Genomic DNA, 22,052 nt, shown 5'->3' with positions numbered 1-22,052 from the left:
AACCCAGTGGATGGAAAAGCATGAAATCGAAAAGAGGAAGACTACACACCACGGGGACCACGTTAGATATAATATGACTAGTATAAATATGTAGAAGTATAAGTATAAGTAGTAACTCTTATTGGTCCGGGGCGAGCGGAAGAGAGCAGTTCGAACACTTTTAGACACAGAGCGTCCACGACGTCGCGACGCCCTGAGAGCAGTAGTCGCGTACCTTGGGCAGCCTCCACCTTGCCGGCTCGCGAGCTTATAATTTTTATTATTCAAATTCAACAATTTGTTTTTATTTCACTCACTTGTGTTGTGTTTAATTATCATCCACAATTTTTAATTTTAATTATAAATTTCAATTTAGTGTTGATAAAAAATTTTTTTTAATTTTAAAGTGTTTTTTTTTTTTTTGGGCAAAGTGAATGAGGAAATAAAAAAGTTTGAAAGTGAAAAGGACTGTCCTCGAATAAACAAAACAAAAGCTCTGAAAATTCCAAGTGACGATGGATACATTTCTAGAATTTAAATAAATTCACAGCCAACATTACACCGATGAGATCCGCTCTAAATAAAACTTGTACACATTGCAGTCGCTGATATTATAGTAAACTTAATACTGCAGAGAAATCGCGGACGGTTTTATCGATAATTATATTATTAATAAATGATAAATGATAATTAATACATAGAAAGACTTTTTTAAAAGTATAAAATTGATTAATAAATAGTGAAGCTACAAATACCGACATAAATGCACCCACACCCGCGACCCGCTTTGGCCACGGGGATCGTTTGGATGAACGGATCGGTGCCCGATATAAAAATAGAAATTTTTACAAGAATCGCTTAAGTTGCTTGAGTTTTAGTTTGTTCAGCTCCTCCCCACTGCTCTACCCATTTCTTCCGAAGACATTTTTTCTGCTCTCTATCTACTGTACTAGTCGAACAAGTCTTATCGATTAATCGATCTCAATAGTGAGGGCGTGAGCTGTTAATTTTACATTTCTATCCAGTTCTAAAAGCCTCATCAAAATTAATTTAATTTATTAATTATTAAAATTTATAAAAGTTGTGATAAAATATCGTAAGATAAAATTTTAGTATTGTTTGTTTTTAAAAATTCTTTTTTTAGAAAAATTTCACTTGGAAAATAAACAAAATATTTGAAATTCTTTTACGTAGACTGCAAAAAATAATTTTAAATATAAAAGTTTTATTTAATAAGACTAAAAAACTGATCTCGTAGCTGAATTTTATAAAAAAAAATTGAACAGACAATTTCAGTAAATTCTTATGTTTGACCTAAAAACAAAAACAAAAACTTTATCGGTTATGTCACGTGCAAAAAAAAATCCAGTGGGTAGGACGTACAAAAATGTTCTCACAGACTAGCAAGTTACCTTAATAAAAACCTCCTTAAAAAAACAAAAAATTTGTTAATGACCTTTATTAAGGAAAACCGCGAAAGTGGTGCGCGTCGTGAAAAAAACTCGGGACGCCGTAATGGCGGATCGTCCCGGCGGGATTGGCGGGAAAAGGCGCTCGCGTCGTGACAGTAGCGACGGAAGTTCCTCTCACTGCGGAACTCCAGCTTCCTCAAAGGAGCGTCGAACAAAAAGAACCGGAAAGCCAATAAAAGAGCGATGGCTGCTAACCCGGAAGACTTGGCGTTACATGGCCGACGCTGGTCGCCGCCTGATCCCCGACGGAGCGCACAATCGGCCCGAGGACATCCCAAAGATCGAGCAGTACTTCCAAGAAGTCTGCCAAAAGGAGCCAAAATTCCTCCTCTGGAGAAAGTCGTCCTACCCTGGAACACTCGGATTCCGAACTCACCGAAATCGGCGGCTCGTAAAAGGCGGGAGTTGCCGAACAAAGGCCAGTTCTGCTGACGAAGCCGATGACTCCCAAAGATCTTCTGTAGGACAAGTCTGCTTGCCCTCTTACCCCGCTACTTCTGGAGGGAGGTTTGATATCTCCAAGACGAAGCGCGATTGGCTGCTGTCCAGCGGTAGCACTCCCTCAACTCCTGTCGCAAGACGGCGAGTTCCCGCGGAAGATGTTGAGACCAAAGTTTTAGCAGACATGCTCCAGAAGTACTTGAACTTCCACTCGGACGCTGGAACTGGCGAAGCAGCGTCTGGAGCAATAACTGGAGCCGCCGCTCAATTGGGAGAAATCGGAAAGCATGGAGAAAGAAAAGGAAACGTTGCTTTTGACTACGAGAGCCTGATCCAGAAGCTCCAGCAGCACTTGGACCTGATAATGGCTCAAGGGAAGGAAGTTCCAGCAGAGTCAACGAAGAGCAGCTCTGGAGAAGGCCCTATGCTGCCCTATCGGGGAGATTACGTCCACAAGTCCTTGATAGATACTTTAAGCAGGCATTATGCTAAATCCTCGAACCGGGAGCACGTTATTTCCGGTATTCTCACGGATAGGAAGCTCCTGGAGAAGCTCTACTTCGACCTAAGGTGCACCAGGGGCTTCAGGGGGCTCCGGACTACCGGGGCCTACACTTCGCCTCCCCATTGGTGGAACCCCAGGAGCAGATTCAACAAAGATGGAACCGACTCTGGCAATGATTGGCTGCCCAGAAGGGACGTCACTTCTCCGCCCCCGTTGATCGCGGTCCAGGTGCCGAGCACTGAAAGGGGCATTGTTTCAGTCGATGCGGTGGTCCAGACTGAGCCCCTGGCCAAGCACGTCCTGGAGGCCTTGTCTGATAAGGAAAAGGAGGAGTCCAGTCAGAGAGACAGTGGCAAGAGCTCTAGAAGAAGGAGCAGTGTTGACATTGATGATGTTTCTCCCTCGGTGAGCGACACTATCAAGAGGTACCTGAGGATGGCCAGGAAGAAGTCCATTGATGCCGATAAAGCCGACAGGTTCAAGCGCGTGAACTACGACAGGAACCTCAGGAACATCAAGGCCAAGGGGGAGATCACCAAGCCCGGAGACGATTCCGGGAACAGCAAAGGCTGTCAGACTGACGAGAACTGGGTTGGGGCGTACAAGGGCGCGTTGTCGATGTCCTCGGAAACTGCGGATAATTTTTCGGATGCGGACACCACGTCCCCGGTGAGCAGGAACGCCAGTTCCAGAAGTAGTATTGACGCGGGACTCGGCTCCGAGGAGACTCCCAACACTCCCAAACACCACCAATCCTTTTTGTCCCAATTGTTACACGGGTCCCATCCCCATAAGGAGAAACCTCACTCCGCTCCAGGGTCTCCCGCTCTCACTGCTTCGAATTCTACAGGTGGAGCGGCCATGCAGAAGAGCAAGTCTTCCAGCAGTGTTGTTCATCATGGCAGCAGGCTTGTGGCCAAAAAAATATGGAGGTCCAGGAGCAAGTCCACTTCTAGGGCCAATCAACCTTCTGTATGGACTCCTCAGGTAATTTTTTTTTTTTTGTGGATTTTATTTCTTCAATTATTGAGAGATTAAATTTTTTTTATTACACTGTAACAGTTTTGTTTGATTTTTTATGCGGAAAAAATATAATAGTAATATTTAGCATTTTTTTTATTATTAAATGAATGTTTTAAAAAAAATTACTAACTTAAATTCTATCGAATTTTTATGATAATTAGAACAAAAATTATTTGATTCATTTAGTTTGTTTAGATTCAATAATAAAGCTTATTATTTTTTTTTATTTTTATTATCAAGCGGTAATTGCTTAAATAAAAATAAATAATTTGCTATCGCTGTTTATATTTTATTTTTCCGTTGTATTTTGAATGGTAAATAATTATCGAATTTTTCCACTCAACATAAACAGAATAATATTTCTAGCGACCTCAAGCGCACGTGCTGCTGAAAAAATATTAACTCGAGAAGAAAAACAACAAAATTCCAATATTACAACAAGTATGGGTAACGAAAAAGTTTTGTCTGACCGGTTTAATATTTAGAAAAAAATCTTCCACCTCTTACATCAGTTTTCAATAAATATTTAAAACAATATAAAATAAATGCAGGTGCGTTGGTTAGTAGACTGATATATCTTGGTAAAAAGGTGGCTGCTTGACCTCGAAATTTAAAGAAGAACGACCTTGAGTACACTGACAAAGTTGTTAAACTTCTGAGGCTTGATAACCAATTTAGGGCCTCTGAATTTTCGCTGGCGCCGCTCAAAATAGTACGCACTTACACTCTTACTTTTAAAAACACACAGACAAATTACGTGGTTGCAAATCCGCGGAATTTCACGCCTCGCTGTTATCGGTTACGTTCACTTACACTCGGTTATTTTTAGCCAAAGTACAACACATATTTTCATATTTTGTTGTTTTAATTTTTTTATTTATTTATTTACTCATAATTATATTTATTATTTATTATTTAGCGTTATAAATGTCAAAAAAGGCGTAAAAAAAAAATTTATTATTTAAATTTATTTTATTTACTGAAGCCTCTATTATTATAGATATATATTTCGTTCGATCCTTTCGATTAGAGTCACGTATCCTCCATGAGGATGACATTGTTAACTTTAAATTTATTCCATCTCTGATAATCAGCACTCTAGTCACGAAAATCAGTCTTATCTCTTCTCTCAATATCAAGTCGTCATTTATGTCCTGTGTCTACTAAAAGATTTTTTTATTTTTCATTCTTCGAAAGTTGAAAGGACGGCGCCTGTAACTTATTTAGCGCTTGATAGTAAACTCAATAAAACGGTAAAAACTTTAATAAAAATTAAAAAACCCTCGATCTCAAGTAATGTTAATTATTTAAATATAAATTCAAATTTAAAACGTAAAATAATGGAATTTATTTTAAATCTAAGGGTAAGTGCACGTGGGCTGGAACAAGTGGTCGCCGAGTAACTCTCCAAGATGTTCCTTTGAGGGTGCTCTCCGAAGTTGAAAGAAAGGTCCTTTGCAGAGTTGCCGTTGCTAAACTTCAAGCACTAAATCTTGGAGTTCACATCAGGCCACCCAGTGGTAAGTTTTAATCATAAATTATGAATTAACATCCACCCAAACTTCAATTTACAATTTTAAAGTCATCATTTATTCAAATAAAATTACAATAATTATTTTTTTTATTTATTTGTTGTTTATAAAATTTAGAATCGCTGGGTAGTGCATCTGTTGCAAATAAACCCAAACGGCGGGCTTATTTGCTAAAAAGGAAAGCACTGACCACTGGATTCTTCGAAAATAAAACCAAGGAAGATAAAGACAAAGGTAAATAATATAAATTTCACGTAATTGTCTTTAATTTATGCTATTTTTCGTCTTATTATGTTTTCGAATTCATTCTGCTACTTTAAAAATTTGAAAAAATTTTCCAATGCACGAATTTCGAGAATTTATCTTAAAATAATTTCTTAGCCGTAAAAAATAGCTTAAATCTATTAAATGAATGTTAAAGTTCACATAATTATCTAGAGATTAAGCTTTTGCTTGCCCATTTTTGATTATTTTTTTTAATTCCTTAGATAATTCGGAAAATAAAAAAAAATTAATCTCGTATTTTGTCTTTAAATTACATATTTTTTTCAATATTTACCCAAGAAATCTACCTATCTATATCGTGTGTGGCCGAAGGGCGTTTTTTTTTGTTAAATTCTTAAAAATAATTTTCTTAAAATTTTTTTATCAGTGCAATAATTTATTTCTGCGTTTGTATACACTTGACAAATCCTGTAGCATATACTGATGCCCAGTAATAGCAACCGAGGCTATTAATATCCTACTCATGGTGAGAAATAGAGATTGCACACTTTTGTGAGATCTAAAATGGTTACTATAACAAATGTCTGCTGCTAAAATAGGCTTTATTTAAATAAAACGTTCTTTAAAATTTCTTACAATTTTTCTATCTTTTTGAGAGGAATTATGTTTAGATCTAAATCTAAATTGGGGATTATGATCTACGTCAATATTTGCAATTAGTCCCAGGATTGTTTGTTAATTTCAGCATCTACAGAGTTTGATAAGCACTTGACCTTTTGTGAAACGAGAGATTAATTACATCCATTAGATACTTGGCCTTGATAATGTCTAGCTTGATAAGATTTTTTTTTTATTTGTTCGATAAGAATGTTTATTTTTTTTCAAGGTTGTTATTTGTTGTTTCACTTATTAATCGTTTTCTATAATTGTACTTTTTAATTAAATTAATTTTTACTTGAAACATAATTTTTTAAAAATTGTTAAAATTTTTTTTTATTTAAATAAATTAGTTAAAAAAAAATTTAATGTTGATTTTGAAAGATTAGTATGAGATATAATTTAAAAATCTAATTATAGTAACAGGGTAGTCAGTGGCGTTGCATATTTCCGCATATAAATTTATTTACGGTCTTCAGTGGCCGGGTGTACACCCTAAAATTCTATTTTTCGCATACTCTCTCTTTCTCTCTCTCTCTCTCTCTCTCTCTCTCTCTCTCTCTCTCTCTCTCTCTCTCTCTCTCTCTCTCTCTGCGATATATAATGTCGAGGATAAAACGAAAAGTGAAAAGCCGAAAGCACCCTGATACTGTAAACTGGTACGTCAATCGATGCATCACTCTATCTGCCAAGAGGTCACTCACTCCGTATTAATTTTCTCACAATTCATCTCATCCTCATACTTAATACTTAAATACTTGCATCAACATCTGTCTACAATACAATCTCGCGCTTTAAGCTCCGCTCCATCCTTTTACTAATCCAAGTCGACACCATAGACCCACACACTAAAATTGTTTTTAGACCCAACAAATACATTACATGGCCCAGATCGTGTTCTATAATCGGCTCCTCGTCACTGGTATTCAGTATTCAGTACGTAGGGACAGAATTATATTATTATTATTATATACATATATCTTCTATATAATACTCTAGTTAAACCTTAACTTCAACACAAGCCTATTGAATAGTTTGCAGCCATGGTATTATAAATAAAATAATTTAAACTACGTCTTTTATGATTCTCAAAAACGTAATAAAAATTATTTTCATCCGTCTAATGCACTGGGAAATTACTTCTTTTTTAACTCGTTTTAATTTTAGTTTAAATTTATGATAATTATCATTTTTTATTTAGATTTATTAATGTAATTAAATATATTTAAAAATTTTAATTTTTTTACTTTAAATAATAATTTATAAATTAGAAAAAAACAGGATTATTATTATTTTATAAATAAAAAAAATTATAAATAAAAATTAAAATCAATTTTTTTGATAGAAATTTAAAATATTTTTTTATAAAAAATTTTTATCCTTAATAGGAAAGAAAAATTATTTATTAATATTATTATTAATTATTTTTTTTTTGTAATGAAATGGAATTAATACAATCTGTTAATAATTATTGGACTGCAGATTCAGCTGGTGGTCTTGTATTTGGAATTCCAATATCGCAATGCCTAGAGAACGACCGACTGGCTAAGATCGCCGCTGGGGAGGTTGCTGACGTCGGGTGCTTATCTAGAAACAGCAGACATGGTAGTAGAACTAGCTTTACTAGCCTCATTGAGACACCCACTGCTGCCTCGAAAACAGATGAGGTGAGTAACATCTTCCGACACCTAAAGTCCCCTTAATCTCTAATCTCTTCGTTCGATCTAATCTATTTATTCATTTCCATTACTGCTACTCTTCTTAGTCAATCTGAGCCATCGTGACAGTTTTTTTTATTTTTTTTTTTTATAAATGTAATCCGGAAATTTAGATTCCGCAAAAATTCAGCAAACATTATTGGAAGATTTGGTAGGACAAGTGGTAACATATCACCCGATTTACTTGTATTGGTAGTAAAGAAATTTATCTTTAATCCCGAGGGAAACTGGACTATTTTTAGTGTTTTGTAGTGTAGGGACCGAACCACTTGTGACGTTTTAATTTTTTATATTTATAGCACACTCGGGTCAAGACTCAACTACTGTACGATTTTTAAAAATCTTTCTCACTCTCACTTGCAATTTTTTATTTTAGGTATAAGTATAAGTTTAAATTGATTTATTGAATTTTAATATTTAAAGTATAAAAATTTATTGCGGGAATAAAATATTTTGATTGTTAAAAATTAAATATTTTGTTTGGCTGAGTTTTTTTTTAGATTTATTACTTTACTAAATTTATATATAGAAAAAGATGATTTTTTTTTAGTTTTTTTGAATTACTTTGCGCGCTACGGATAAAATATATAACGAGTGAAAGCTTGAGCTCGTAAATTTTTAAAGGTTAAACTCAAATCAACATATTTCAAATTAATTTTATTTTTACCAAAAATCCTTTTTTTACTCAAGAAATTACCGGAAGAACAATATATTTTTAACTTTAACTAAAAATTACATTTTTTCATGAATAAAATAAAAAATTAATTAAGAAAAATTTGACTTATCAATTGACACTTAACTTAAGATGTCACAAGCCAAATAAATGATTTCTCTCCCCTAATATATGATGTAAAAAAAAAAAAATAAATGATGGCTATTATAATAACCCCAGTCAAATAAATCACCACTAAAAATTTAGGTGAAAAAAAAAAAAAAAAGTTAAGTATTATCTGCACCGTTGTCGAATTATTTTCCTGATTGAGTCCCCGCGAATTATCAATTATCAATTATCTTTATCTGTTAAATTTTTATTTTCCAAGAAGACGAGTAACTCAATTAAAAACCCCAACCGGTAAAAATACATACCCGCTTGCGGGGGAAAATCCAATCCAATCTCTGAATAACCGAATCACTAAATAAAACGCCCAGACCAATTAATCTCATCGTTATAATTATCCCAAAGTTTTCTTTAAATTTTATTTATAATTTATAAAAAATTTATTCTTTTATTTTTATTCGCCGAGGTCATTATTCATTCGAACGTTCGATAATTTATTATTTGCTGCTATTAATAAATTTATAAAGGGTCTTTGTTGGTTTTATTCGCGTCCGTGTCTAGTTTAAGACTAAAAATTCTTACAATTTTTTTTATTATACAATTAAAAATAATAAACATAATTATTATTTAATACTTTATTTGTATTTATATATTTAAAGTTGTTATCAGAAAATTCGATCGTTATCATAACGAAGATGTGATATTGGCAGCTGTCAAATGAAACATTCATGAGTCGTGTGTAGGTGAATAATAAATCGATGCTCTATTTTTAAAAATTACATACATCATATTTGTGTATAACTAATAAAATCACGGAATTAAATAAATGAAAAATGAGAAAGATATCAATCATGTTTAATAAATACCAACGTATCAGATTTATTAACGACTTTGAATTTTGTATCAGAGATAGTGAGCGTCTGTAGTCTGAGTGTGGGTGTAGTATAAGAGTGGGTGCATGAGAGATACTAAAATATTATATATGTTAAATTTCAGAAGGGTAAATTTATTCGATCGATAGATAAAACAACATTTTGTTATTATTATTACTAACTGAATAAAAAAATTAGTTTCTTTTCAAAAATTTTCAGTTTTCAACTTTCAACTCAAAATTCTGAGTCAAATATTGAAGATACGAAAAAGTCGTATCAGATTTTTTTTATCGAAAATTTTATCATCTACAAAAAAAGTCTCTTTCAATTTTATCCTATGTCTCTTCTTTTCTTCAGAAATTGAATTTAAAGTTCAAAAGTTAAGACATACACTATCCATAGTTTTAAAAAGTTTAAAGTGTTGCTTGCGGCTAAAATATTAAAGATACAAAAAAATGATATCAGACTATTCTTGTAGAAGATTAAATTTTCTACAAGTAAAGTTCATCAATTTTACCGTATCTTTAACCCTTAAGCCAGAACATCAAAAATAAAGACTTAAAATTCTACCGTTTTATATAACTTTAAAATTTATTGTTATTGTTATTATGATTATTTGTGTGATTATTAAAAAAATTACATGCAATGTATATAATAGAGCATTAACGTCACTTAGACGACGAGTACCGAGACAGTCTGGTCACTTGTGACGTCATAAAATCGTCTAAAGTTAAAATAGAACAGGGCCGCTACCAATCTAAATTTAACCGGATTAATTAAGACCCTCGTTTTGCAACCATTTTCATTTAATGAATTTTTGTAATCGGCTTACTATTTCGTCCTATTTATATTTTAATATTTATCTTGACATTTTATATAATTATTAATATTGATATTTATATTTTAATTAACCAGGGCGGCTCCTGCGAGTCTCTGTCGTCGAAAGGAGGAGCGCTGGCTGGTAGCGATTCCGGTGGCCCAGAATTGAGCGATAGCGGAGGCGGACCACCTGGCGAATGGGATGCAGTGCCCGCGATCGTTAGACAATGCATCAAACATCTCGAGCTGACGGGGTTGAGAACGTTAGGAATTTTTCGGGTTTCTCCATCCAAGAAGCGGGTCAGACAAGTATGTTTCTATTTTTATTAATTACTTACATTTTCTTTAATATAATTCACTTTTTTTATCATGCTATCAATTTTTAATTAATTATAAAGTGAGTAAATTAATTAAATGTTTTTTAACCGAGAAATAATTTTTAATAAATTTTTTTTTTTAATAAATAATAATAAAATTTAATTACTATTTTGCAGCTTAGAGAAAATTTTGATTGCGGAAGAGATGCTAAAATAGATGCTGATCAATGTCCTCACGACGTAGCAACCCTTCTCAAAGAGTATTTCCGCGATTTACCGGACCCACTACTTTGCCGAGACCTTTATCAAGCCTTCGTCCACACTCAGAGTAAGCGATTTTAATTAATTAATATTTCACATTAATATAAAATAATATTATTGTAACTATTAAAGTAATCCTGTCGATACTGCAAAAATTAAATTTCAAAATCAATAACTTGATTTATATTGAAAATTTATTTATGTAATTAATTATTAATTATTACTGCCATATCTTTTAAATTTATATTTTTAAGAATGCAAAATATTATAATTTAAATCTTAAATTAAAAAATTATTAAAATTCTATAAAACTAGGTGTCGTTTATATGTATATATATATATATATATTTTTTTTTTTTTTTTTTTTTTTATTAAATTAAAACAATAAAATATTTTAAAAAATTGCACTTACAGTTTTTTACAAATAAAATTTTTTTTTATTTTTTTTAAATAAAAAAAATTCTAAAAATTTTTAGATATCAGCTAAGTTAATTTTTATAAACTTAAATACTTTTCAAAAATTTAATACTATATTCCAGCAATGTAGTAAATTTTAAATAGTAATTATTGTCGACAGTACTACCCTAATTAAAATTTAAAAAAATCTAAAATAAATGAATAATAAAACTGAATCAGGTGTTACTTCTGTGCAGAAATACGAAATAGACGGCTTCAGCAAGAGGCGCTTCAGCACCTCATCCAGCTACTACCAACATCGAACAGAGAGACTCTTTGGGCCTTGCTGAGCTTCTTGACTGAAGTCGCTGCCAACAGCGAAGACGTCAGAGATGAAACCGGCGAATGGATTCCCGGGAACAAAATGGATCTCACTAACCTAGCTACAGTAACTATCTCCTTAAAAAAAAAAAAAAATTAAATAAATAAATTATATAATACTAAAGTTGGCCGACGTTTTTAATTTTGTAATTTTTTTTTTTTTCAATTATTGAATTAGAGTAAAAAAATATTTTTTGAAAATTGCACACATAGTTTTTCAAGTTTTTTACAAATGAAAATAAAAAAAAATTTTTTTGTAATAATTTTCTCAATAAAAAAAATTCTAAACATTTTTAGATATCGACTAACTTAATTTTCATATAAATTATTGACTTTCTAGATATTATAAATGATGAATTATCTATTAATTTAAAGGTATTTGCACCGAACATCCTTCACTGCGTGAAACCCGGACAAACAAGATCAGAAGTGTCGGTAGAGCGAGCTGAAGAGCGGATCGACGTGATTAATGTCGTCCGTGCATTGCTGGAGAACTCAGCAACTCTGTTTACAATCCCAGCTGCTCTTCTCGATGAGCTTTATCTCCACATGATGGATACTCACCCTGCAGATCTTGACCTTGCGCTCTCACGACGTGCGGAAGAGTGAGTTTCTCTCAATCTAAATCCCAAATCTCTCCGAGACTTTTCTCCCTTCAAATTAAATTAAAAAAAAAAAAAAACATATTATCATTTATCACTCGAGTAAATCCTTAAAAAAATTAATTATCAATCATTAATATTAATAAAAAATTTTTCTTATCAATTTCAGGCAATGCACCGACGAAGTGGACCCCTGCAGTGAAGCGGAGACTTTTTCAGTAGACGAAGCTCTGGGGGGAATAATTTCCACGGCCCAAACAGCCAAGAAAGTCTGGTCCCGGGAGCAGTGTCTCCACCAGATGGCTGGAGTTGGAGGTGACATCGGACCGAAGCCGCGACGGCCCAAACGGCCCAGCAGCAGAAGAAAAGAAGAAGGCAGGAGCAATAGCGTCGACAGTGGATCCAGTGAGGACCCCGCGGACCCTAGACGGAAGTCCTCCCCGATGATCATCACTGCAAGTCTGACTATTCCCATGACCGGAGCCTTCACTCTGAATCTCGACGATCCTGACATCCCTTTTATCGAGGAACAGCCCAAGCCTTCGGTGCCTCCTAGGCGACAGCGGCAGCGCTCAATATCCGGGTGCAGTGAAGGTAAAAAATTTATAAATTTTTTATTTGATAAAAAATGAAAGTTTTATTATTTATGCTAGGTGGCAGACATGGAAGCGACAGTGCTGTGGGTTCATCAGCGACCTTGTCTGGAGATCAGCCGCCAAGCTCGCCCCCATCTTGGGCTTCTTCTCCTCCAGCGAGTCCTGACAGCACAGTTACTGCTGTTTCTTACATCCCGGATCAGCAGGCTGTTTTGCAGAGGGTTTCCTTCACTACTTCCAGCGAAGTCAGGCAGATTTCTAGATCGGTCAGCCAGGAAGCCTCTAAAGCTGTTATTTCACCCGCTTACACGCCTAGTATCACCAGTATTGGTGGTGCTGTCTTAAGGTAATTATTTTAAGTTTTATTAATTAAAGAATTATTTCTGTCCCGGCAAATATTATTTTTTTAAACAAAAACTTTTATTTATATTTAGATAAATTTTATTCAGCTCAACAAATGCGCTCTTTAATAACACAAAAAATATTTAACTTTATTTTTTTTATAAATAAATTGTGTTATAAATTAACAGTATTATAAATTATAAATTTTTAATGTTTATATAGGAAAAAAAAATGAATTAATTATTTAATTAATTAAAAAAAATATCTTGTTTGTTTAAAAATTTCTTTTGAAAAATTAAAAAACCAAAAAAAAATAATTTTTTTTTAATTTAAAAACCAGAATATGATCACTTAATTAATGAAAAAATTAATTTTTATTTTTCGAAGGTCCAAGACTGCTGACATAGAAAGAATGCTCCACATTTCGCAAGATAAATCTCCGAAAACAAGTACTATCTCGACGAATGTAACGACTTCTACCTCTTCAACGGGCAGCGACAGCAAGAAGTACACCAAAAGAAGATACACCGACTCCAGGCACCAGACCAGGCACATCCCCGACGCGGAAAGTCTTGCAGGTAAATCCAGTTCCGTCATAACTTCAGTTTCCTCGATCTCGAGCTCTTCTATCGGGGGGTCTATCAGTAACTCTTCTTCCGGACAGCAGCGGAATTCAGTGGCTGCTCCTGTTTGGAAACGACGCGAGATAATATCTTCAGTGCCCTCTAAAGAACGGCAAAACTTCTTTTAATTTATAATTATTGATAATCTTATTTTTCATCGTGATATTTATAATTTTAATAATAAAATATTAATAAAAGTCTTTTTAACGGGTTTCAAATGTTTTTTAGACAATCCAACCGTCCTGATATATATTTAAATAATATTTAAAGAAAGTTATTAAATGCTTGTTGATCTCATATCGTCGATCGTGACGACCCTTACAGATTTACCGCTAAATTATTCGTTATAATTATCACAATAATTATTTATTTAATTATTAATTAAATATAAAGCCAATTTATAAATAAAATATAAATAATATTTCTAACTTTGTTATTAAACCTCCAGGAGAGGAATTTTATAACCGTATACCAAAGAGCGATTAAATGAAAAAAAAATAATAATAATGATAATTAATTAACAACAATAATAATTATTATTATGTAATGAAAATAAACTTAATTTTTTTACAAAACAAAGACTTTTTATTGAGTAATTAAATAACTTACTTGTCTTCAGTCAATAATAAAATTTTTATTTTTTTTTTCAATTAGTTGGTTCGCCACATCGATTTACATAAAAGTCATACATCGTACATCTGGAGATTTTAAAAATTACGTGATCTAAAAAAAAAAAAAAACAGCCGTTGATGAGTTACGGTTCAAATAACCTTTTGAATTACATTTGTGAACAAAAAAAACTCGTATACATTTCTATTTATATTTTATTTTATATTATACGCGGTTTTATAAATTTATATTTACAAATTACAGAATATTGACGGACGGATAGATGCATTATTAAAATTAATTAATATGATAATTTATTAGCCGGCTTTAAATTTTTTATTTAGAATTTAAAGCTGGCTAATTATTTAAGCAAAACAGTTTAAATATTTATTACAATAAAACAATTAAATATTTATTATAATGGACGAATTTAATGATCACATATTGTAGGTAAGTGCTCACTTAGTGTCACTGTTTTATTTTAGTACTCACATCGATGACTAATTTCATAATTTAAACAACAAATTAACAATTACAATTTTTTTTTTTTTTTTACAAATACATTTATCAAAACTCAAACAATTTTTTTTTCTTGATTAGATGAACAATTAACAACGTATAATTAATAAAAATAAAATTTTTATAAAAAAAAAAAAAAAAGAGTGAGACCTGCTCTTTCCAATAAAAATTGTACCGGTGATCGCATTACCCAGAGCAATTTTAAACTTTAAGGGGGTAATCTGGTCTAGAAGCTTGAACTTAAGGTAATTTTTAAGTGTCGTAACCAAAAGAAAGTTAGAAAAAAAATTTTTTTTCACAAAATAGCAAATGAAAAAAAAATTAATTTTTGTAGCACTTTTTTTGAGTTTTACGAATTTTTTAAAAATAGTAAATATTGAAATTTGGGGAAGAGAATAGTTCATGCGATAGAAAAGTCTATAAAGAAGACTTACATCAAATTTCAAGTAATTCGGTTTAGTAGAACTTGAGAAACCGTGAGTATCATTTTAAAAACGACAGTTTCAAGAAAACGTGTTTAAATTTTCGCGCCGTTTTTTGCGATTTCTCCGAAAATAATTTGAATTTTTAAAATCCTCCTAAAGATACATTCTTAAAGGATTGAGCTTTAAAAATATAGAAAAAAATGAATTTTTTTAAATTTATAGACCAGAATACCCCTTAATAACAAAACAGATTCTGATGAACGAATAAATTAATTAATTTTACAACAATGACTTAATGATCGCTATAAAATATTAAAAAAAGCTCCTAAAAAATAAAAGGACTTGTGCATCAACACTAAACACGTTTGTAACGTGTAAGTAAATATTAAATATATTTTATAATATAATTATTGATATCTATTCTCTATAATAACTATATATATTTAAATATATTAATATATAAGAGAATCGCTAAAAAATATATCTATGTATAAATATCTCTCTGTTTTATACCGTTTAACGGTTAGCTGCCGACGAAGGGCTGGACGGAATATATAAATTAATATATTCAACTAAAATTACAATATCATTTTTAGTTTCATCATGCTTGTCGTATTTTATTTAACATATCTTCACGCGGTATAAAAATTTTCCGCGGAGAATTTAAATAAAAAGTCGCATTTTTTAGAAAATCGCACAATTATCACAACACATTTTTTTTTTTTTAATTGGAATAATTCCAATTATTCACTAATTAAAAATAGTTCGGAGTTTGTTATTTTAAAAATTTATAAAATTATTGGACTTAGACTTCGGTTGAATGTGTTTGAATCCTGACTTTTTTATGCGACCCGTTTCTGGAAAGTGTCGGGCTGTGCGTAGAAAATCCAGGGTTTTGGATTCCTAAGGGTTTTGGCTTTTTTAGAGAACTACGAAGTGGCGATATCGTGCTACCTACACTCCCAGAAGTCGTTACTGATGCCATCGAACCATTAGTGACTCCTCCAACGTAGGGTTTTCCACTTGCGTCAGTCATTGAGATACCTTAAAAAAAAAAAAAAAAAAAAAAATAAATAAATAAATAAATAAATATATTACTATCATGTCACTATTTTTATTATCAATCACAATCACTGTCAGTTTTTATATTAATAAAATTTTAGATAAATTTATGATTATTTTTATTGTTAAAATAATAATCATTTTTTAAACTTTATTAATTTCGTAACATTTAATTAAAATAATAATTTTTATTAAAGCTTTTACAATTTAATAAAATTTTTCACTGCATAAAAAATAAAATAAAATTTTATTTTAAATTTATCCATTTTGACAGAAAAAGCAAAAGTGAAGATAAAAAATACAAAACACATTCATGTTAATTTTGTATAAAAACACCGCGAATCTAGCTTGCGGCAAATTGTTTGTGAAAGCTTGCAGAGTGCCATCTCATTCATCTGTGGGCGCTCTAGTATGCGTAGAACGTGAGTAAATTCAGCTAGACATGGCAATTTACCGAGCGACCTGCACACTCCGTCATACGCGACTTGACATTTTTCTGTAGCATTCAGTATCTAAACCAATTGCTCTCCCTTAATGCCGTCGTACGGCCAAATTGCTTTTTATTGCGCTCCGAGGCGAGCAATCAATCAGAAGACATTGCGCTACACTATAATTTACAATTATTGTTATTATTATTGAAAATTTCTCACCATTGGTTGAATGTTCTCTGTATCCGGGATTATTGATTGTCGTTGAACGTACATCCACAACTTCCCGTATCTTCGTAGGATCTCCTCCTCTTCTTGCGTATATTCCCTCGTAAACCGAGGATATCAAAACTCCGAAATTTAAAACTATTGCTCCCAACTGAAAAAAAAAAATTTTTTTTTTTTTAATAAAAAATTAAATAATTTTTTGATCTATTATTTTTTTTATTAAAAATTTATTGTTTTAAATCAAATTAATTTTTTTTTATAAAAAAAATATTAAAAAAATTTTTTTTAATTTATAAATGAAGAATTTTTCTATTAAATTTATTTAATAATATATTAATTATAACAGATAATTAAAAAAAATTTCAGACCGGTTAATTTTAATTTAATAATATTAAATTAAAAAAAAAAATTTATTTATTTTTTAATTAATTTCAAAATGTAATTTTCTTATTAATTTCCTAACACGCGTGAAAGTAATTAAATTTATATCGTCCAAACTGCTAATAAAAATTTCCATTAAACATAATTTAAGTAATTACAAAATCAAAGTACCTTTCCACGTTTCTGTTTTCTGCGCTCCATTTTAACGTCATCTTTCGCCTCTTTCAGCAAATTCCGCGGTCGCTTGTTCATGACAACTTCATTATTTAATAACGAGCACGGGAAAATAGAATCTCACTGATACAACAAAGTGTTTAATTTGCATAAGGGATTTTAATTGTATTACTAAACAGTCTTGAGTGTAAAAATTTACATGTAAAGTTTAGGGAAAAAAAAAATAAAAGATAAACCTTGTACCCGAGGCGCTGAAAAGCAACTGAACGCTTAACCGGGTCGTTGATTATTTTAAAAGTCTGCAGACTAACGTTTACTCGATATACGTCTCTCATACTAATCGCGAATGAAATAAAGACACCTGCGAATCATCAACATCCGCAAGTGTCCCCCAGGTGTTACATTAACTCTTAATAAGATTTTATTCATTTTCTATACCTGCACCCACTACACATATCAATTATTATTATAATTTATAATTAAATCTCTATTAATTCTCATAGTTTTATCACATGGACAACGGAGACTTTGCTTACAACTAATAAACGATCGCGAAACGGAAATTACGCAAACTTATCTTGTCTATACTTTTAATAATCTCAAGAAACTTTAGATTTATTATTTTATCAATTAATTTTTTTAATACAAAAAATCATAAAATTATTTACTTAAAAAATATAATAAAAAAAAAAAAGATAAAATTAAATATTTAAATAAAAGATAAATATTAAATTGAAACAAACATATTTTTAAAGAATTTATTATTTCAGTGCGTAATTATTATTTCAAAAATGTATTTACAATTTAAACAAGTGCGTAAGAGCGATATTATTCAAAAAATAAATATATTTTTTTTTTTATTATTCACAAAGCAAATATTTAATTATATTGACCCAATAATTACCGGTAGAATTTTTTGGCTCACAAAAAGCCGCTAAATACAAAATTGTCACGTCTAAATCTTAAGTGTATAAATTGAAGGTTTTGTCATTAGCTCATCATTAATTCAATCATCAGCTCGCTAATTGTTTGAGCAATTTACGTTGGGAAATTTTACCGTGAAAGTATCTCTTTCTCTAACCAACCACTTAGCAGTAATAATTTAAAAAAATACTTAACACTATTTTCCTTTCAAACAAATTGATTTTTATTGTAATCCACTATAATGCTAATTTTAACATTTTGTTAAGTAATTATTATTCTATGTACTACTTTTCGGTTTGAGAATAAATTTTTTAAATTTTAATAACAATACCATTACGGATATTTCAAACTTTCTTTTCGATAAATATTCAAATTAGCAATAAATATTAATATTTAAATTTAATAGAAAAAATAAAAATTACCTGCATATAAAAACCTTCGCCTCGAGTGATAATGTAACTATTGGTTCGGTCATCGGTCTGCAATGCAAATAAACTCGCAGCGACTATCGACAAACAACCTGGAAAAAAATATACTTGTTAATTATTCTATAATGCATAAGTAATTTAATATTTTATTAAAATTTACAAACAAGAAAAATTGCTTAAAGAAGAAAAATTTTATTAAAATATTTAAAGATTTTTTTTTTTAATTAATAAAATTAATTTTTTTATCAGTGACGCAATATAACAAGTGCAAAGTAATATCATATAGAATTTCGCATTTATTCAGGAGAGCTATTGCCATTTCCGGTTGGTCTTACAGGGGATTTATTTTACGAGGTAGTAAAATGAAAAAATGTTAATTCTGACAAATCCTAAGCTCGACATTTACTTCAATGTACTTGTGTTATATATCTTTGATGATAAGTTCATTGTTTTATAGATGTCATGTTTCTTAAAGATGTTCATGCGTAAAAATTAATTTATATTTTTTTATTTTGATAAGTTTAATTAATGATCTTTCCTCAAAAATTGAAAATTTATTATTGCAAGTATTTAAAAAAATTATTAACGATAAAAAATTAGATTTTTAACTATTTCGTTTGTCCTCACGGCGGATCAAATATTAAATATTAATTTACATGTAAAATTATCTAACGCAAGAAATATGATACCTAAGTATATTTCCTGAGAGTTTCTGGTTAAATAATACTAATCTACTCTCAAAAAAAAAAAAAAAAAAAAAAAAAAATATATATATATATATATATATATATATATATATATATATATATATATATATATATAAAATAAGCTTGTTAATCTGAAAGCAGCTTGTTAAGCTCACAATCTGAACATTTATCATTTCCGCAGATGAGATTTCTACGCAATAAAATTAGTATGGAGGAATGATTTTCATGATTGCTTCTTGTATTATTATATTCGGACTGTGCATTAAAATAAATGACTCAGCATTTGAAAATAGTTTCAAGCTTCGCTGATGATGGGTCGCAACAGTTGACAATGTTAAAGTATGTAATTATTTATTAACAGTAGTAGGGGGGAGGGTTTATTGTCTGAGATGATTAATGGGAGAATCAGAGATCTCGGGTACTTTATTTGCTTTTAATGAGGCGAAATTTAAGCGGTACTTACTGGCCAGTGTACCAAGTGCAACTTTTCCGATCAAGGCTGTGCTGTAGGAGATTACCATCCGTTTTGCTGAGGAGGCCATGGCTAGCTGGAGGACTGCTAGTAATACCAATAGTCCTAGTAGTCCAGATGATATTGCTGCTGCTATTCCAGCTACCCAGACTACCACTAAAAATTATTATAAATTATTTTTCTTTTTTATTTTGAATAAAAATTTTTTATTTAGAAAATTTTATTTCAAATTAATTTAAAATTAATTAATTTTTTTTTTTTAATAGAATTTTATTATTACGATTGTAAAAAAAATATTTTGAAACTTACTGACTGGTTGAAATCTGGATACACCCGTACCGCATCTTTCCCGATTATAAAGCAAAAGTTTGCACTGTCTCCAAGGTCCAAAGTATCCTTTTTCAGCAGAAATTCCTGCTGTAAAAAAATAAAAGTCCCACCATTTAATTATAATGGATAATTATCGGTAAAAATTACAAAATGCTAAAAATAAAGCAAATGAGTTTACCAAGACCGGAATTAATTACAACATATATAACTCTATTTAATATAAATGGAGTCTAATTTAGATTACAGCCGGGTGTGAATAGACAAGAGTAACACTCGAGTAAGACCAATCGATAGAGTTTAATTTCAAGTCATTCGATCAAGTTCATTGAGGTAGTAATTCATTCGCGTACTACATATAACACCTATGTATGCAAGTAATACACTTTCCAACTTAATATTAACTCCGAATTGAATTACTTCACCAGTGAAGCGTACATTGTGTAATGCGATATTTTTTACCTATATCAGCGATTTCAATTAATTCTTTTATACTCAAGTCCTTCCACAAATATCAATTAGTTTGATTTTTACTTGCGCATTTTTTTTTTAGTCAATAGTTAAGAAAGTATTATTTAAAAAATGAAAATTAATTTAGCAGATATTTAATAATTTTTAAAACTTTTTTTAACAAATAAGTTACGGCAAAAAAAAAAATAAAAAAAAACAGCCATGTAGAAATTTTAAAAAATTAAAAATGCAATTTTCTAAAAATAATTTTTTAAAATTAGTTTAATTTTGAAATAAAATTAAAAATTTGTCAAGCGACAGCTAACTTTAATGTCATTTTAATAAAGCAAATTTCATTTATTTATAGTTCACAAGTCACGGCAGCCACATAGTGACTGCAAGGTTTCTAGTTTTCTATAAAAGTAAATTGTACTGATTCAAGTTTTTTTGAAGTAAACTGACAGCTGAAAGCTTAAAAAAAAATTAGCGAAGTGAATAATCAAAGCGATTTTAAAGTAATGATTTGTATTTTTCTCAAGAGATTTAATTCTGAATAAAAGTTCAATAGCAATCAGCGAAGGAAATCAGTAAAACGAATTTTCACAAATGGATCAATCCAATTGAAAGAATTTTCCGCTGGTAAATTGCAGCCATCTTGACACTAAACTAAACTAAACTTTTTCCAGTGTTTTTATGAGTGTCACATAAATCGTGAAAAACACCAACAAATAAAAATTCAACTTCTTAAGTTTTATTTTTTAACTTTCTTTAAACTAAAAATAAATGCATCAAAGTAAATTAAAATGAAAAGAGTGTCTTTGATACACACATTATGCTCAGAATCGGTTTATGCTATCATTAAATTCAAAAGACAGCTCAAAATGAATAGAATGATAGTAAAGTCACGTTTATAAGTTTGCCGCGTGAATAGCATCCCATCTTTACGAGTATTATTTAGCTTGTACCCACTTTACCAGGGAATATAAATTGCCATATTTACAACTACACGTGTTCTATATTCATATTTATCGCCAGCTTACTTGTATATTACGTAACCTAACAGTAACGCAAGTGCTTGCATTTGCGAGACAGAATTTAATAAAATTTTTTAATAAAATTTATCGTAACTCATAACAGTCGCAGTTTTTTCTATAAAAACAAACAATTTAAACTATCGGTAAGACAGAAATCTTTGTGACCAATCAGCGAATTACCCCCAGTAAGCTTGCGTAGTAGATCTGCGCAGAAAACCTAAATAAAAATGAAAGAAGAAATATTTGTTTATTCACACTCAATATGGTTATACTTTATAAAATATTTTAATTTCGTAACCCGAGCACAAATTTGTTTAATAATTCTCATCGATCGGTGTAACGACC

The 22,052-nt window shown here is 30.8% G+C and overlaps 2 protein-coding genes across 3 annotated transcripts in view; one reads left to right on the top strand and one right to left on the bottom strand.

Moving 5' to 3' along the window:
- The first annotated feature begins 199 nt into the window (after positions 1–199).
- Rhogap102a (Rho GTPase activating protein at 102A) lies at positions 200–14,721 on the top strand. The gene is made up of 11 exons (XM_074253362.1): positions 200–3,384; positions 4,784–4,940; positions 5,070–5,186; positions 7,317–7,501; positions 10,118–10,330; positions 10,516–10,666; positions 11,253–11,443; positions 11,752–11,981; positions 12,148–12,572; positions 12,632–12,920; positions 13,304–14,721. Exons 1-11 carry the CDS (start codon positions 1,495–1,497, stop codon positions 13,665–13,667), a joined length of 4,212 nt encoding a protein of 1,403 aa, XP_074109463.1. The 5' UTR covers positions 200–1,494; the 3' UTR covers positions 13,668–14,721.
- Positions 14,346–22,052, bottom strand: part of LOC141534186 (uncharacterized) — a 20,903-nt gene continuing 13,196 nt past the window's right edge. Inside the window, exons 2-6 of one of the 2 annotated variants that reach the window (XM_074253364.1) lie at positions 20,206–20,310; positions 19,888–20,052; positions 18,712–18,809; positions 16,805–16,961; positions 14,346–16,136 (exon numbers count right to left, since the gene is read on the bottom strand). In XM_074253364.1, coding sequence (XP_074109465.1) covers positions 15,898–16,136; positions 16,805–16,961; positions 18,712–18,809; positions 19,888–20,052; positions 20,206–20,310 — 764 coding nt within the window. In that variant the 3' untranslated portion in view covers positions 14,346–15,897. Of the gene's footprint in view, positions 16,137–16,804; positions 16,962–18,711; positions 18,810–19,887; positions 20,053–20,205; positions 20,314–22,052 lie in introns of both variants that reach the window. The other variant, XM_074253363.1, reaches the window with a different exon arrangement.

Source organism: Cotesia typhae, unplaced genomic scaffold, assembly GCF_013202065.1.
Source record: "Cotesia typhae breed Kobodo isofemale line unplaced genomic scaffold, CoteBio_Ctyphae scaffold_13, whole genome shotgun sequence".
NCBI classification, from domain to species: Eukaryota; Metazoa; Arthropoda; class Insecta; order Hymenoptera; family Braconidae; genus Cotesia; species Cotesia typhae.
Note: the sequence above shows the minus strand (reverse complement) of the source record. Positions and strands in the feature narration are given on the sequence as shown.